Source organism: Muscardinus avellanarius, assembly GCF_963383645.1.
Source record: "Muscardinus avellanarius genome assembly, chromosome: 16".
NCBI lineage: Eukaryota > Metazoa > Chordata > Mammalia > Rodentia > Gliridae > Muscardinus > Muscardinus avellanarius.
Genome location: NC_137802.1, coordinates 7,790,499 through 7,806,712, shown reverse-complemented (window position 1 = coordinate 7,806,712; position 16,214 = coordinate 7,790,499). Strand labels below are relative to the sequence as shown.

Below are 16,214 nucleotides of genomic sequence, written 5' to 3'. Positions count from 1 at the left end.
AGGGGCATTGGACCTCCAAGCTACACCCCCAGCCCTATATTTAATTCTTTACTTTGAAACAGGGTCTCACTGAGTTCCAGAGGGCCTCACTAAGTAGCTGAGGCTGTCTGCGAACCACGATCCTCCACTCTCAGCCTCCCAAATGCTGGGATTACAGGTGTGCACCACCACGCCCGGCCAATAGTACATTCTTCTAACCATTCCCCATGGCTTTTCCATATCCAGACCCCTTTTATCTAAGTCTCTGAAATTACTGAGGACTTCAAAAAGGTTTCCTTTATGTGGGTCATACCTAATGCTAGTTGCAGTATCAGGAATGAAAACAAAAGCCTTCTCTGGAAGTATTTGCTTTTTTATTTTACACTGAGTAATAAGGGAGAGGGAAGTGTTTTTGATCAAAGGATCTATAATTGCAGTTAGATAAGAAGAAAAGAAAAATCTGGAATAGGCACACATAGAGAGACAGGAAGTAGGTGAGCAGTCGCTTGGGGCCTGAGTGGGAGAGGACTGAGAACGAGTTAATGATTATGGGTTTTCTTCCTTGGATGATAAGAATGTTCTAGATTTGTTGAGGCCACGGCTGCACAAATCTGCAAACATACTAAAAACCACTGGGCTGCATTTTTTTTTTCCCTGTGTGTGTGTGTGTTGTGGGGGAGCCTCGCTAAGTTGCTGAGGCTGGCCTCGAACTCGTGATTTTCTTGTTTCAGCCTCCCAAGTGCTGGGATTACAGGCAAGTGCAACCATGTCCATCTTGGACTGTATACTTTAAGTGGGTGGACCATATATATGTGAATTACATCTCAATAAAGCTATTTTTTTAAATAAAAGAAAGATAAACTTACATGTGGGAGAAAGGCATTTATACGAAAATAAGTAAATTTTCCAAAAGGAAATGCGTAAAATGAGGGGCACTGTAGCTGGGCGTGGTGGCCCGTGCCTGTAATCCCAGCACTTGGGAGGCAGAGACAGGAGGATCGCGCTGGTTTGGAGCCAGCCACATTGGCTTAAGAGACCCTGTTTCCAAATAAAAAGTATAAAATAGGTCTGGGAGTGTAGCCCGGAAGTAGAAGGGCTTCCGGGAACCCCAGTACCACCAAAAAACAAAAACAAAAAAAAATTAAAAATAAAATAGGGCTGGAGTTGTAGCTCTGAGGTTCAATCCCCAAGTACCAGCAAAAAGAAGGAGGAGGAGGTTTGCACCCAGGCTTCTGCCGCAGGTTCTTTTTAGCTGCCATCTGTGAATATCCAGTGTCAAACAGATTATGTCCTTGGGAAAAACGCCCTTTGGGAGCCTGCAGTGACTCCTCCCTTTTTGAAAGCCCCGCCTCCAGGCCCATCATCTCTCAACCTGCTGCACCAGGTCCCCAAACCGCCCCAACTCCTGAGTAGCTCAAGGGAGAGCCAGAGACTCGGAGCTGCACCAGCCCGCCAGCGGTCACTCGGGCACATCTGCTGACCCACAGTAAGCTCCCAAATTCACCGGCGAGCAGCTGTCCATGCAAGTTGTTTCTGCAAGGGAAGCCAGCCCTTCAGCCCTGTGGCAGGAGCCCCCCCCCCTCCCCCGTAGAGTCGGTGCAGACAGAGGACATTAAACCAGAGCAGCCCTGGTAGGAAGTGGTCCCCAGTAATACCTCCAGTGACCTGGCTTAGGACCGGGTGCACCTAGGCAGGGCTGCCATACAGTAAGGTATTCAGCGGCCTTTGCCCAGCCCTTATCTCCAGCCCTTATCTGGCATCCTGGCTGGGGATGGGGAACTTTGGAAGCCCTGCCCCAGCTGGAAGGCACGGACCGTGACTCCGTTTCCCCAAGTGTACCCTTCTGAGCGAACCACCACCCCCAGCAAGCAACTGCACAAAGCCACACAGAGAAGGAGGCAGGCCCCCAGGTGACCACAGGGCAAATAGTAATAATAATAATTGCTAGCCCGCCGTGGTGGCCCACGCTTGTAAATCCCAGTCTTCCGGATGCTGAGACCAGAGGATTTTGGTTCCTGGACAGCCTCAGCCACTTAATGAGGCCCTTTGCAACTCAGTGAGACCCAGTTTCAAAATAAAGAATAATAAAGCCGGCCGTGGGGGCGCACGCTTGTAATCCCTGTACTTGAGAGGCTGAGACAGGTGGATCGCACAGGTTCAAAGCCAGCCTCAGCTACTCAGTGAGGCTCTCAGGAACTTAGTGAGACCCTGTTTCTAAATAAAGTATAAAATAGGTCTGGGAGTATAGCCTGGAGGTAGAAAAGCCCCTGGGTTCCATCCCCAGTACCACAAAAAAAAAATAATAATAAAAGAATAAAAAATAGGGCTGGGGGTGTAGCTCGGAGATACAATGTCCCTGGGTTCCATCCCCAGTACCACACACACACAAATAATAATAATAATTGCCTTGTGCCCCCTCTGTCCCTGGAATAGGCTAGTATGCCCCTCTGCTTTACCCTGTCCCTCTGCCTTCTGTCCTGCCTCCCTGTCCCGGAAAGGGAGGCTCAGATTGCAAGCAGAGGTCTGGCTGGGAAGCCGGATGCTGGACCCTGGCCTTTGACCTCAGAGGCCTTCTGAGACCTTCAGCACAAGCCCTGGGACTTGAAGCCTCCTGAGTTCCCAGCCTTCTCCTGCACCGGGCAGGGTGGCCAAGTCTGTGCACAGTACAGGGTGGGGGGTAATAGTGTGTCCTTTGGTACCACATGTCCAAACACACCCTGAACTTTGTGCCAAGGTCCCTGTCCCACCCTGACTCCTGTGTTTTTCTAAATGGTTCGTGGCATTTGATACAGTCTCTGATGCTGTGGTCCCGAAAGAGGTCCAGAGGTCTGGCATGGCAGGCGCCCTGGCCCAAGCCTGTCATCCCAGAACTTGGGAGGCTGAGCCTGGAAGATCACAGGTTCAAGGCCAGCCTCAGCAGTGCAGCAATATTCTGTTTCAGAACTTTAAAAAAAAGGCTGGGCGTGGTGGAGCACGCTTGTAATCCCAGTATTTAGGAGGCTGAGACAGGAGGATCTCGGTTTGTGGACAGCCTCAGCTACTTAGTGAGGCCCTTTGAAACTCAGACCCTGTTTCAAAATGAAGTCTAAAAAATCGGGTGGAGGTGTAGCTCAGAGGTAGAACACTGTAAAGTCTGGGCGCAGACGTGCAGTGTAAAACCCGAGAGAAGTCCAGTACCCGTGGTATCAGCTTTAATGGTACTGTTCTCCCAGGGTTGGGCCCATCTGGGGCTAGAAGGGGAGGGCCCTTCTTTTAAGGTATGCATCTCGGGGGTGGGGTTTACTCGTGGGAACATGCAATTCTCACGAGATACTATTGCAAGGCCGACTATTTCTGCCTCCAGAGTCGCCCCCTCCCCATGCAGAAGTCACGTGGGTGAGGAGGTCACGTGAGTGAGGGGACCCCGACTTATCAAACACCTCTGAGTTTCATCCCCAGTACTGCAAAAAAATTTTTTTAAAGGGACTGGAGCAAGCCGGGCATGGTGGCGCATGCTTGTAATCCCCATGCTTGGGAGGCTAAGACAGGAGGATCGTGCAAGTTCGAAGCCAGCCTCAGCTACTTAGCGAGGCTCTCAGCAATTTAGTGAGACCCTGTTTCCAAATAAAATATTTTTTAAAAAGGTCTGGGAGTATAGCCCGGAGGTAGAAAACCTCTGGGTTCCACCCCCAGTACCACACACACACACAAAAAAAAAGGGACTGGAGCTGGAGCTCAGAGGTAGAGAGGTAGAGCACCCCTGGGGTTCAATCCTCAGCATCAAAAATAGAAACAGGCACCTGTCCTGGTCCCCTGGGGGCCGGGCCAGGGCTGGGAGATGGCAGCTGAGCTGCCTGGGGGGCCCACGCCTGCTCCTGGGGAGTTTGCCCTGGCGCTTCCCCCCTGACCTGTGGACATCCTCTGCTCTTGCAGGACCTGGGCATGGAGTCGACCTCCCTGGACGACGTCCTGTACCACTACGCCAGCTTCCGGAACCTGGTGGACCCCATCACGCATGACCTTATTATCAGCCTGGCTCGCTACATCCACTGCCCCAAGCCGGTAGGAGGGCTGTGGCCCAGAGCTGGCCAGGACCAGCCCCATCACCATTGTTGTTGGCCTCAGGGGTGAATTCTTCTGGAAAAATAACTTTTGTTTAAAAACCCCCATTTTTTTTTAAACATAATCCTTATAGTCTGCTGCCCGTGGAAAACTGGAAACATCACGAGGTCCTCATTCCTGGATGGAGGAAGGCACAAGATAGTTAAAATCCAGCCTTCCTTCTCCAGCCACCACGCGGAGGTCCGGGACAAGACTCCGTCCGGAGGACAGCCTTTTCTTCTTTGCACAGAGGCGCATAGAGGCTCCAGGTGCCAACCTGGGCTCTCCAGAGTGCGGTGCTGGTCACTCCCAGAGCCGGCCTCCAACTCGGAGGCTGAGCATCCTATCACACCCAGCAGTACCCTCGGGTCCCTTTTCTGACCTGCCCTGGTAGCACAAGAAAGAAAAGCTCCAACAGAGCTGGGTGTGGTGGCGCACGCTTGTAATCCCAGCGCTTGGGAGGCTGAGACAGGAGGATCGCACAGGTTCGAAGCCAGCCTCAGCTACTTAGCGAGGCTCTCAGCAACCTAGTGAGACCCTGTTTCCAAATAAAATATAAAATAGGTCTGGGAGTATAGCCCGGAGGTAGAAAGCCTCTGGGTTCCACCCCCAGTACCACAAAAAAAATTTATAAAAAGCTCCAACAGTCTGCAGGCACCAAAAGGGCTGCTCATCCCTGCTGGGTGGGAGATTTTATTCCCATTCCTCGAGGGTGCTGGCCTGGCTTCTCCACGGCTGTGCAGCAAGACTGGGGCTTGGGAGGAGAAGGCCACATTTCAGTTCTCTGTTATTTGGGTTTATATTTTATTTTTTATTTATTTATTTTGGCACTGGGGATTGAGCCTGGCAGCATTCTACCTCTGAGCTAAACCCCTAGCCCAGTTTGTTATTTTTTACTTGGGAACAGGGTCTCACTAAGTTGTGGAGGGCCTCGCTAAATTGTCGAGGGTGGCTTGGAACCCGCGATCCTCCTCTTTCAGCCTCCCAAGACCACCTCGCCCAGCTTCTTTTTATTTTTATTTTTGTGGTACTAGGGATTGAACCCAAGGGCATTTTACCTCTGAACTACACCCCCAGCCCTATTTTATGTTTTATTTTGTAACAGGGTCTCTCTAAGTTGTGAAGGGCTTCACTAAGTATCTGAGGCTGGCCTTGAACTCAGATCCTCTTGTCTTAGCCTCCCAAGTACTGGGATTACAGGCATGTGCCACCACGCCCAGCTTTATTTTTTATTTATAAACAGGGTCTCACTAAGTTGTGGAGGGTCTCAGTAAGTAGTTGAGGCTGGCCTCAAACCTGTGATCTTCCTGTCTCGGCCTCCCAAGTACTGAGATTATAGGTATAAGCCACCACATCTGGCTTAATTCCCAGCGACTTCTAAAAGAAGACTTTCCTCCATGGCAGGGGTAAGAAACCAGAGAAGGACCCAGAGCGGAGGGCCAGGCCCTGTCAGAGCTGGGCCAGGGGTGTGCGAGGGCAGGGTTTAGGATATGAGGAGGGAAGGACCCCAAGCCCACTCCTCGCTCAGCCTGGACACAAACCTGACTACAGTCACCCACGGAGCTGGACCAGTGTTGGAAAGGAAACTCCTGCAGCCGAGCCCCATCTGCAGCCTTGTCTAGGGTCTTCTGTCTGTTCTCTGGGGTGTCTGTCCCAAGACCGTGAGGTGGGGGATCAGCTGCCAGAGGGCTTGGGGCCAGCCAGGATCCACAGAGTATGTAGAAGGCAGCAAAATGCTGAGCTCAACAATGATACAGGAAGAAGCTGAGCATAGTGGTGGTGCGTGCCTGTGATCCCAGCACTTGGGAGACTGAGGCAGGAGGATCGCTGGTCTTTGGCAAGACCCTGTTTCAAAATAAAAAAGGGGCTGGGGTGTATAGCTTGGAAGCACACTGAAACCATACACAAATGGCACTTTGTCCTCATTGTGAGTGTGTGTGTGTGTGTGTGTGTGTGTGTGTGTGTGTGTGTTACTGGGGACTGAACCCAGGGGCATTCTAGCTCTGAGCTAAACCCCCAACCCATATATATAAATATATACATATATATATATGTATATATATATATACATATATATATATATATATATATATATGTATATAAGTATGTGTGTGTGTGGTACTGGGGATGGAACCCAGAGGCATTCACCTCCGAGCTACATCTGCAGCCCTATTTTTTATTCTTTATTTTGGAACAGAGTCTCACTGAGTTGCAAACGGCCTCACTAAGTTGCAAATAGCCTCACTAAGTAGCAGCTGAGGCTGGCAACGAACTGCAATCCTCCTGTCTCAGCCTCCCAACCACCACACCTGTCTCCGGCTTTATTTATTTATTTTTTTTAATTAAAACAGGGTCATCACTGGCCGTGGTGGTGCATGCTTGTAATTCCAGTGCTTGGGAGGCTGAGAAAGAAAAATTGCACAGGTTCAAAGCCAGCCTCAGCTACTTAGGTTCTCAGCAACTAGTGAGACCCTGTTTCCAAATAAATTATAAAATAGGTCTGGGAGTATAGCCGGGAGGTAGAATGCGCCCATGTTTAACCCCCTAATGCCTCGGTTCCCTCATCTGTACAGTGGAGACACTAGCTCCTTGTCAAGCCTTGGCTTGTAATGGAGTCAAGCCTGCAGTGCACAGAGATGCCTCATGCAGCGCGGCGGGAGGAACTCGAGCCTGTGAGGTCACGAGCTCACGTCCTGGCCCACCTGGACCCTAAGGGGTCCATCTGCTGTCCCTGAGTAGCCTGAGGCCCACGCCCCCTGGCGTTTCTCTCCTTAGAGGCTAAACCGCATCAATCCCAAACCTCTCCCTGCGCACAGCTCCCCCTTGTGGCAGATGTGGAGCATTGAAGCCCATTTTTCCCCCTGTCTTTGTTCTCTTTCTTGAAGGCTCAGCTGCCCAGGTCTAGAGCGCAGAGGGAGAGTCCTTGGCCCCGCGTTTTGGAAACCCTGGCAAGTGGTTGGAGCAGGAGCCCCCGGGATGCGGGGCTCAGCTCTCAGCTCTGGGTCAGCTGCTCCCGGAGGCCTGCGATGTTCTGTCCTGGGGGCACGTGCCTTCATCCGCTGGTCCTTTCTTGTCTTTCAAAGCATTGGGTCCAGTGTGTCTCCACCTTGGCTGGTCGATGGAATCGGCTGGAACCTGTTTAAATGGCCAGACAGAAGCCAGGCGTGGTGGCGCACACTTGAAATCCCAGTACTTGGGAGGCTGAAACAGGAGGATTGCAGGTTCAAAGCCAGCCTTGGCTACTTAGTGAGGCCCTGTTACAAAATGAAGAGTAAGAAAATAGGGGTGGGAGTATAACTTAGAGGTAGAATGCTCCTGGGTTCAATCCCCAGCACCACAAAATATAAAAAAATAAAAAGTCAGGCAGAGCTGCCTACCCACCTCCATTCATATCCCAGGGGTTGTTTGTTGGTTTGGGTGTTTTTGTTTGTTTGTTTTGGTGGTACTGGGGTTCCTGAAAACCCTTATACCTCCGGGCTACACTCCCAGGCCCATTTTTATATTTTTATTTGGAAACAGGGTCTATTAAGACAGCGAGGCTGGCTTCGAACCTGTGTGATCCTCCTGTTTCCGCCTCCCAAGCGCCGGGATTACAAGGATCTGCCACCACGCCTGACTTGTTTTTTGGGTTTTTTTTTTGGTGGTACTGGGGGTGGAACCCAGAGGCTTTCTACCTCCGGGCTATACTCCCAGACCTATTTTATATTTTATTTGGAAACAGGGTCTCACTAAGTTGCTGAGAGCCTCACTAAGTAGCTGAGGCTGGCTTCGCACCTGCTCAATTCTTCTGTCTCAGCCTCCCAAGCGCGGGGATTACAAGTGTGCATCACCACGCCTGGCTTTTTTTAAAAATATTTTTATTTATTAAATTTTTTTGCAGTACTGGGAATGGAAACCAGGAGCATTCTACCTCCAAGCTACACCCCCAGCCCTACTTTTTATTCATTTTGAAACAGGGTCTCACTGAATTGCAAAGGGCCTCACTAAGTAGCTGAGGCTATACACGAACCATGATCCTCCTGTCTCAGCCTCCCGAATGCTGGGATTACAAGTGTGCACCACCACGCCGGGTTCTTATTTTTATTTTAAACAAAGTCTTGCTAGGCTGATGAGCATCTCACTACTTGCTGAAGTTGCCCTTAACCTGAGATCCTCCTGTCTCAGCCTCCCAAGTACTGGGATTACAGGCGTGCACCACCACACCTGGCTCCTACTCCGGTTACTCTGCCTCCACAGTCAGCCGTCACCCCGCCCCCACCTGTGCTGGCCAAGGCCTCCTTGCTGGGGATCTAACTGGCCACCTCCTCTGGTGCCCATGGCTCTGCCCACTGCTGCTTCCTTGAGGTCAGGGTCCCTCCGACTCCCGCAGCCTGTTCTCCAGTTCCATCAGGTGCTGAGAAGCGAGTCCACCCTGTAAATCTGAACCATCTCCACCCCAGGTCCCCAACCCAAAGGCTGACCTGCTCCCCTCCTGCCCACACCCTCCATCCTGCGCTCTGTCGTTCAGGTGTGTGGCTCACCTTCAGCCCGGCCTGGCCTCGGTCCCCCCATCTGCCTCCAGTCCACACCTCCCATCTCCGGGTCAGGAAGACGTTCCCAAAAAGCAAAGCTCATCCTGCCGTTCCCCTCCAGCGGTGCCCCGGCGGCCCCGAAGACCTAAACCCTGCCCGCATGACCACATCATCTCTGTCCCCACCCCACACTACTGGGCTTGGTGAGAATCCAGGTCTCAAATCCAGTGGCTGCTCCAGGTGACGGTCAGCTAAACCAATTCCATCCAGTCTCGGCTGCCATTGCCTCCTGGATCCCTCTCCCGTGCCATTCCTGCAGACACTCCACCCCACTCTCCCTCCTCCTGTCTCTGTCCCTCCCTGCGCCTGGAGTCCCCTTCCATTGTCTTTCCATCAACCCTGGGCCTGTGGGCCTCAGTTTCCTCCTCTCCATAACAAGAATGAAGAGAGCATCTCTCTTCTGAAGTCTGGGCATCCCATAAAGTTCTGGCGTGACGTCAGATGTGCATCCAGGTTGCAGGTGACAGAGGCTGGAACCCAAGCGGCGGCCATGGAGCTGGCTAAGGTCTGGCCCCAGGTGCTGCCTGCCCAGTGCCTACGGCACTCGGTTTGTTCCCTCCCAATTCCAGGAGGCCACGTGTTTCCATCCCCGCCACAAAACACTGTCCAGGCCGCTCTTAAAACCTGGCGTGGTGGGGCACAACTGTAATCCCTGTACTCGGGAGGCTACGGCCGGAAGATTGCAAGTTCCAGGCCAGCCCCAGCAATTTCATGAGACCCTGGTTTAAAATAAAAAATAAAATAGAGCTGGGGGTGTAGCTTAGAAGGAGAATGTCCCTGGATCAGTCCCTGGGACAAAAAAAGCCCAGCTCAACTCTGAGCCTGGGCAGAAGGAGCCACTTTCTTTGCCTGCCAGGGTTCAGTGTGTTTGTGGTGGTCTTGCAGGACAGCACAACACACTTGTCTCTCAGTTTCCATGGGGAATTATTTCCAGGACGCCCTACAGATACCCAAATCCACCAATGCTTAAGTCCTGTATATAAAACGGCACAGTGTTTGCATATAACATATACGCATCCTCCCGTGTGATTTAAATTATCTGTAGATGACGTATATCTAAGTAAGGAAAATGCTCTCTCTCCCTCCTCTCTGCCTTCCTTCTCCTCCCCCACCCCACTTTGTGGTACTGGGAATTGAACCCAGGGGCATTCTTCCTTGAGCTATACTCCCAGCCCTATTTTATTTTTTATTTGAAAACAAAGTCTCACTAAGTTGCTGAGACTGGCTGAAAACCTGCGATCATCCTATGGCAGCCTCCCAAGTACTGGGATTACAGGTATGCGCCATCACACCTGGCTAAAAAAAAAAAATCTCAATTTTTTTTTTTTTTTTTTTTTGGTGGTACTGGGGGTGGAAACCAGGGCTCTCTACCTCCGGGCTATACTCCCAGACCTATTTTATATTTTATTTGGAAACAGGGGCTCTCTAAGTTGCTGAGAGCCTCACTAAGTAGCTGAGGCTGGCCTTGAATCTGTGCGATCCTCCTGTCTCAGCCTCTCAAGTGCTGGGATTACAAGAGTGCGCCACCATGCCCAGCTAAAAAAAATCTCAATTTTTGAGTGGCAACAACTAATAAGATGAAAACCACCGTCCAGATCAGGTTGTGCCCACAGCTGCCTGCGAAGGGTTCCTCCCAGGGCCGGCAGGGGAGACCTGCGCTTTTCCCAGGGAGACAGGAGGCCTGGAATTGAGGCTGTGCACTTCCAACTGATAACTCAGGGCCTGTCTAACCTCTGCAGGAAGGGGACGCGCTGGGCGCCATGGAGAAACTCTGCCGGCAGCTGACCTACCACCTCAGCCCTCACTCCAAGTGGAGGCAGCGCCGGGGGATGGGGAAGAGGAAGCCACAGGCCTGGTGAGTCAGCCCCCCACCCCAGGCAGGGCTGCCCCGGCAGGGCAGAGGGTGAAGGCAAGCGCGGGAGCCAGAACTGGGTATCGGGGAAGGCTGGTAGAGGAGATGAGGTCAAGAACTGCAAGAGCCGGGCATGGTGGCGCACGCTTGTAATCCCAGCCTTTGGGAGGCTGAGACAGGAGGATCGTGGTTCGAGGACAGCTTCAGCTACTCAGTGAGACCCTCTGCATTCAGTGAGACCCTGTTTCAAAATAAAGAGTAAAAAATAGGGCTGGGGGTGTGGCTCAGAAGTAGCATGCCCCTGGGTTCTATCCCCAGTACCACAAAAAAAAAAAAAAAAAAGAAGAAGGAGAAGGAGAAGGAGAAGGAGAAGAAGAAGAAGAAGAAGAAGAAGAAGAAGAAGGAAGAAGGAAGAAGGAAGAAGAAGAAATACTGTAAGAGCCATACACAGGGGCACATGGCTGTCAGCCCAGAGCTCTGGAGGCTGAGACTGGAGGATTGCAGGTTCGAGGCCTGTATCTTAGATCCTTTTTCAAAACTGAAAAAAAGCCGGGCATGGTGGTGCATGCCTGTAATCCCAGTACTTGAGAGACTGAGACAGGAGGATCTCAGGTTCCAGGACAGCCTCAGCCAGTAGTGAGACTCTTAGCAACCTAGAGAGTTTCAAAATAAAAATGAAAGAGGTGTAGCTCAGAGTTAGAATAACTCTGGATTCAACCCCTAGTACCACAAAAAAAAGACTGTTAGGAGTGGGAAACGCAGCCAGGAGGGCATTCCATGTGCCCCTGGGGTGCAGGTGGGGCTGGAGAGTATGGCCCCTGATGACGTGGGGGCGAGATGAGGAGTTTCTAATTCCTTGGTACTAAATGTGGATTCTCTCAGTGGAACCCCACAGTTCTCTGGGACTTCCTCCCAGGTTGACCTGGCCCCCAACCATGTCCCTGGCCCATGAAGTGAGGTCTCTCCGGGGTTTGGTAACCCCTGAAGAGATGCAAGGGGGTGGGGGCACAGGAGACAGGAGGACCCTGAACATGAAGCACCATGGGAAATGAGCGGAAATGAGCTGGAAGGAAGGCTCCCTGGAGGCGGAAGCACTTCTGTTCTGCCTTCTTTGCAAATGACCAGGATGGGAGAGTAGCTTTTATTTTTTTATTATTATTATTTTTTTTTTTTTTGGTACTGGCGATGAAACCCAGGGGCATTCTACCTCCAAGGTACACCCCCTCCCCTATTTTTTATTTTTTATTTTGAAACAAGGTCTCACTGAATTACAGAGAGCCTCACTAAGAAGTAGCTGAGGCTGTCCTCAAACAGCTCCTCCTGTCTCAGCCTCTCAAGTACTGGGATTACAAGTCTGTTGCACCACACCTGGCTAGATGGCTTTGTTCTCCCCCCTCCCTCCCCATTTCTGGGGATTGAACTCTACCACTGAGTTACACTCCCAGCCCTTTTTATTTATTTAGGCCAGGGGCATTCTACCTCTAAGCTACACCTCTACCCCAATTTTATTTTGAAACAGTCTCAATAAATAAATTGCTGGTGGCGAGCCGGGCATGGTGGCCCACGCTTGTAAGCCCAGCATTTGGGAGGCTGAGACAGGAGGATCACGCAGGTTCTGAGCCAGCCTCAGCTACTTAGTGAGGCCCTTTGCAACTCAGTGAAACCCTGTTTCAAAAAATAAAGAATAAGGCCGGGCGTGGTGGCGCACGCTTGTAATCCCAGCATTTGGGAGGCTAAGACAGGAGAATCATGGTTCACAGACAGCCTCAGCTATTTAGTGAGGCCCTTTGCAACTCGGTGAGACCCTGTTTCAAAATAAATAATAAAAAGTAGGCTGGAAATGTAGCTCAAAGGTAGAATGCCCCTGGGTTCCATCCCCAGTACCACAATAAAAAGAAAAAAATTGTCAAAGACCTTGCTAAGTTGAGGCTGCCCTTGAGCCTGTGAACCTCCTGTCTCAGCTTCCCAAGGACTGGAATTAAAGGTGTGCACCACCGCACCTGGCTGCCCTTTTTATATTTTGAGACTAGTTTTCACTAAGTTACCCACGCTGGCCTTGAGTTTGCAGTCCTCCTGCCTCAGCATCCCGCTCACTTAGGAGTCACTGGATTACTGTGCACCGCCACACCCTTCCCAAGGGGCTTGCTTCTGAAAGACTCTCTCCTGGCAGTGCTACCAGCTCATCCTGTGGGTCCCTGCAGACTGGGGAACGGGGTTGTCCCTCCCTCCATAGAGAAGAGCAAGGTCTGAAGCCTCCTTCCCTTCTGGACACCCCAAAACCAAGAGAGGATCTGGACCCCGGGCAGGCCTTCGCAGATGGAGAGAGCACAGACTTGGCTCCAGCGGGCTCAGGCCCGGGATAGGACAGAGCAGGACTGGGAGCCCGAGGGACTTGGAATGGCACGAGGGGGCTTTGTGAGCTAAGTCATTAGTGTTGAAAGCTGGAAATCTGAGTCCTGCCAGCATCTGCCCCTTCTGTCTCCCCAGTCTGTGTACGCACACACGTGGGCTCTGTCCACACTTCACGTGGGCATCCTCCTGCCCCTCAGCAGGCTTCCCACCACAACTGAAGGACATGCAGACAGGGCCCTGTGATCGGCCCTAACCACTTGGCTCTCCTCTCCTGCCCTCCCTCACCCCAGCCACAGGGCCTCCCGACGAGCTCTTTGCAGCCCCCAAGGCCTTTGAAGGCCTTTGCACCTGTACTGCCTTGCCGGATTTTTTTCTTTTTTATGGTCCTGGGAATTAAACCCAAGGGTGCTCTTCCTCCGAGCTACACCTCCATCCCTGTTTTATTCTTTATTATGAAACAGGGCCTCACTACGCTGCAGAGGTCTCACACGTTGCTAAGGCTGGCCGAGAACCTGTGATCCTCCTGTCTCAGCCTCCCAAGTACTGGGATTATAGGTGTGCTCCACCATGCCCAGCCTCGGCTAGAACTCTTACCAAGCTCTTCTGATGGTCTCCGCGGAATCTACCTCCTCTGTTTTGGAGGTCAGGGTGTCAGCTCAAATGTTACCTCCTCAGAGAAGCCTTTCCCAGGTAGCCACGTCCCTAAGGCTACTTAACATGTTGATTTGTTATCTCTCTCCCCCATGATAAAGTGAAAATGGGTCACTTCAACTCAAGAGACTGAGGCAGGACTGTAGGTTAGAGGCCAGCTCTGGCAACTTAGGGAGACCTTGTCTCAAAATAAATTTTAAAAGGCTGGGGGTTATAGTTCACTGGTACAGTGTTTGCCTACTATGTGCAAGGCCTGCAGGGCCCTTGCTGTCTGGTGGCAAAAAAATCAGCTCAAAAGAGGTGCCTCAGCCAGGCATGGTGGCGCCCACCTAGTAATCCTAGTACTTGGGAGGCTGAGACAGGAGAATCGCAGGTACGAAATCAGCCTCAATAAGTAGTGAGACTCTCGTCAACCTAGAGAGACCCTGTTTCAAAATAAAAATAACCTTGCAACTCAGTGAGACCCTGTTTCAAAAAATAAAGAATAAAAACTTGGGGCTGGGGGTTGTCAGAGGTAGAATGTCCCTGGGTTTCACCCCTTGTACCGCAATAAATAAATAAATTAATTAATTAATTAAATAAAATAAAATAGGGCTGGGGATGTAGCCCAGAGGTAGAATGCCCTTGGGATCAATCTCCAGTGTCACACACAAAGAGGTGTCTCGAGACACTTTGTGCCACTCTGTGGGTGTAGGGGGGACACTACTGGGGACCAAAACCAGGCTTGTTCTACATCTGAGCTACACCTCTAGCCCAATATAGTTTTTTATTTATATGTGCTTATTTATGAAGGGGTACTGGGAATTGAACCATTTTATTTTTTTTATTTTTTGCGGGTATGGAACCCAGGGGCATTCGACCTCCAAGCTACACCCCTGACCTACTTTTTATTCTTTATTGTGAAACAGGGTCTCACTAAATTGCGGAGGGCCTCACTAAGTAGCTGAGGCTGTCTGTAAACCAAGATCTTCCGGTCTCAGCCTCCCGAATGCTGGGATTACAAGCGTGAGCCACCTTCCCCGGCTCCTGATTTTATTTTTGAACAGGGTCTCATTAGGTTGCTAAGGACCTCGCTAAACTGCTGAACCTGGCTAGCCTTGAACCTGTGATCCTATTTCAGCCCCCAAATACTAGGATTACAAGCGTGTGCCACCCAGCCAAGGGTTGGTGGAAGCAGCTCAGCCTAAGTGACGGGTATAACAGCAGCAAATATTCCCCTACCACTGTCCTGTAGAAGGCATTGTCCTATGGCTCTGCACTTATTTTCCCACATAGAGCATCCTACCTCTGGGCTACACCCCCAGCCCGGCCCTTTTTTATTTTTTGTTTTGAAGCAGGTCTCACTAAATTGCTGAGACTGGCCTCAAACTGCAATCCTATCTCAGCTTTACAAACACTGGGATTACAGGGACGCACCACCACACCCGGCTCTTAGATATATATATATATGCATCTTAGATATATATATATATGCATATATATGATATATATGCATATACATGATATATATATGCATATATATGATATATATGCATATACATGATATATATATGCATATATATATATATATATATATATATATATATATATATATATATATATGCATGCTAGGGATGGAACTCAGGGGCATTCTACTTCCGAGCTACACCCCAACCCTATTTTTTTATTCTTTATTTTGAACAGGTTCTCACTGAGTTGCAAAGGGCCTAAGTAGCTGAGGCTGTCTGGGAACCGAGATCCTCCTGTCTCAACCTCCCAAATGCTAGGATTCCAAGTGTGCATGTGCGCTGCCACGCCCGGCTACTTTGCACCATTTTTCAGGTAACTGAGACAAAGAGAGGTTAAGCAAATGGAGGTCAAAGAGTAAGAAGCCAAGGGGCAGAGACAGTCAGGAGCCCATGGCCTTCCCTGCATGGCCCACTCCAGCCAGACTGGCTTCTACCACAGTGGTTCCAGGGCAAGTTCTGTGACAGCGCCCCTAGGTCAGCGCGCTGGCTCGGCTCACCGGCTTGCTCTCTCCCCTGCAGCCTCAAGGCCGTCCTAGCCGGGAGCCCTCCAGACAACACCGTAGACCTGTCAGGCATCCCACTCACCGCCCGCGACCTGGAGCGCGTGACCAGCTACCTGCAGCGCTGCGGGGAACAGGTGGACAGCGTGGAGCTGGGCTTCACCGGCCTCACGGATGACATGGTGCTGCAGCTGCTGCCGGCGCTCAGCGCCCTGCCCCGCCTCACCACGCTCACCCTCAACGGCAACCGGCTGACCCGGGCCCTGCTGCGCGACCTGACAGACACCCTGAAGGACCCCAGCAAGTTCCCCAGCGTCACGTGGATAGATCTGGGCAACAACGTGGACATCTTCTCCCTGCCTCAGCCCTTCCTGCTCAGCCTGCGCAAGCGCTCTCCCAAACAGGGCCACCTGCCCACCATCCTGGAGTTGGGCGAGGGCCCTGGCGGTGGGGAAGAGGCTCGGGAAGGGACAGTGGGCCAGGAAGACCCTGGTGGGGGGCCTGTGTCACCTGCCAAAGACCATTGTGAGGGTGAAGAGGCTGCGGGTGAAGAGGCTGTAAGTCAGACGTGATGCTGTGGAATGGGACCTATCTAGGAAGTCCTATGGAATAGGGTGGCTGAGGCAGTGTAGGGCACCAGGTCAGGAAGCTCAGGCTACCGCAGCCCCACCAGGAAAGGCTCTGGCCCTAGCACCTGGGGAGGGGGCTGTGTACCACTTCC

At 51.4% G+C, this 16,214-nt stretch overlaps 1 protein-coding gene across 1 annotated transcript in view; it reads left to right on the top strand.

Annotated features, from left to right (window-relative positions):
- The window catches only part of LRRC75A (leucine rich repeat containing 75A), a gene marked incomplete at both ends in the record, with an annotated part of 37,244 nt that extends 21,573 nt beyond the window's left edge, over nucleotides 1-15,671 (top strand). The window contains 2 exons of the mRNA XM_080713454.1: nucleotides 3,892-4,020; nucleotides 15,513-15,671. Of these exons, the coding sequence (XP_080569580.1) occupies nucleotides 3,892-4,020; nucleotides 15,513-15,671 (288 nt within the window). The remainder of the gene's footprint in view (nucleotides 1-3,891; nucleotides 4,021-15,512) is intronic.
- Nucleotides 15,672-16,214: the final 543 nt, after the last annotated feature.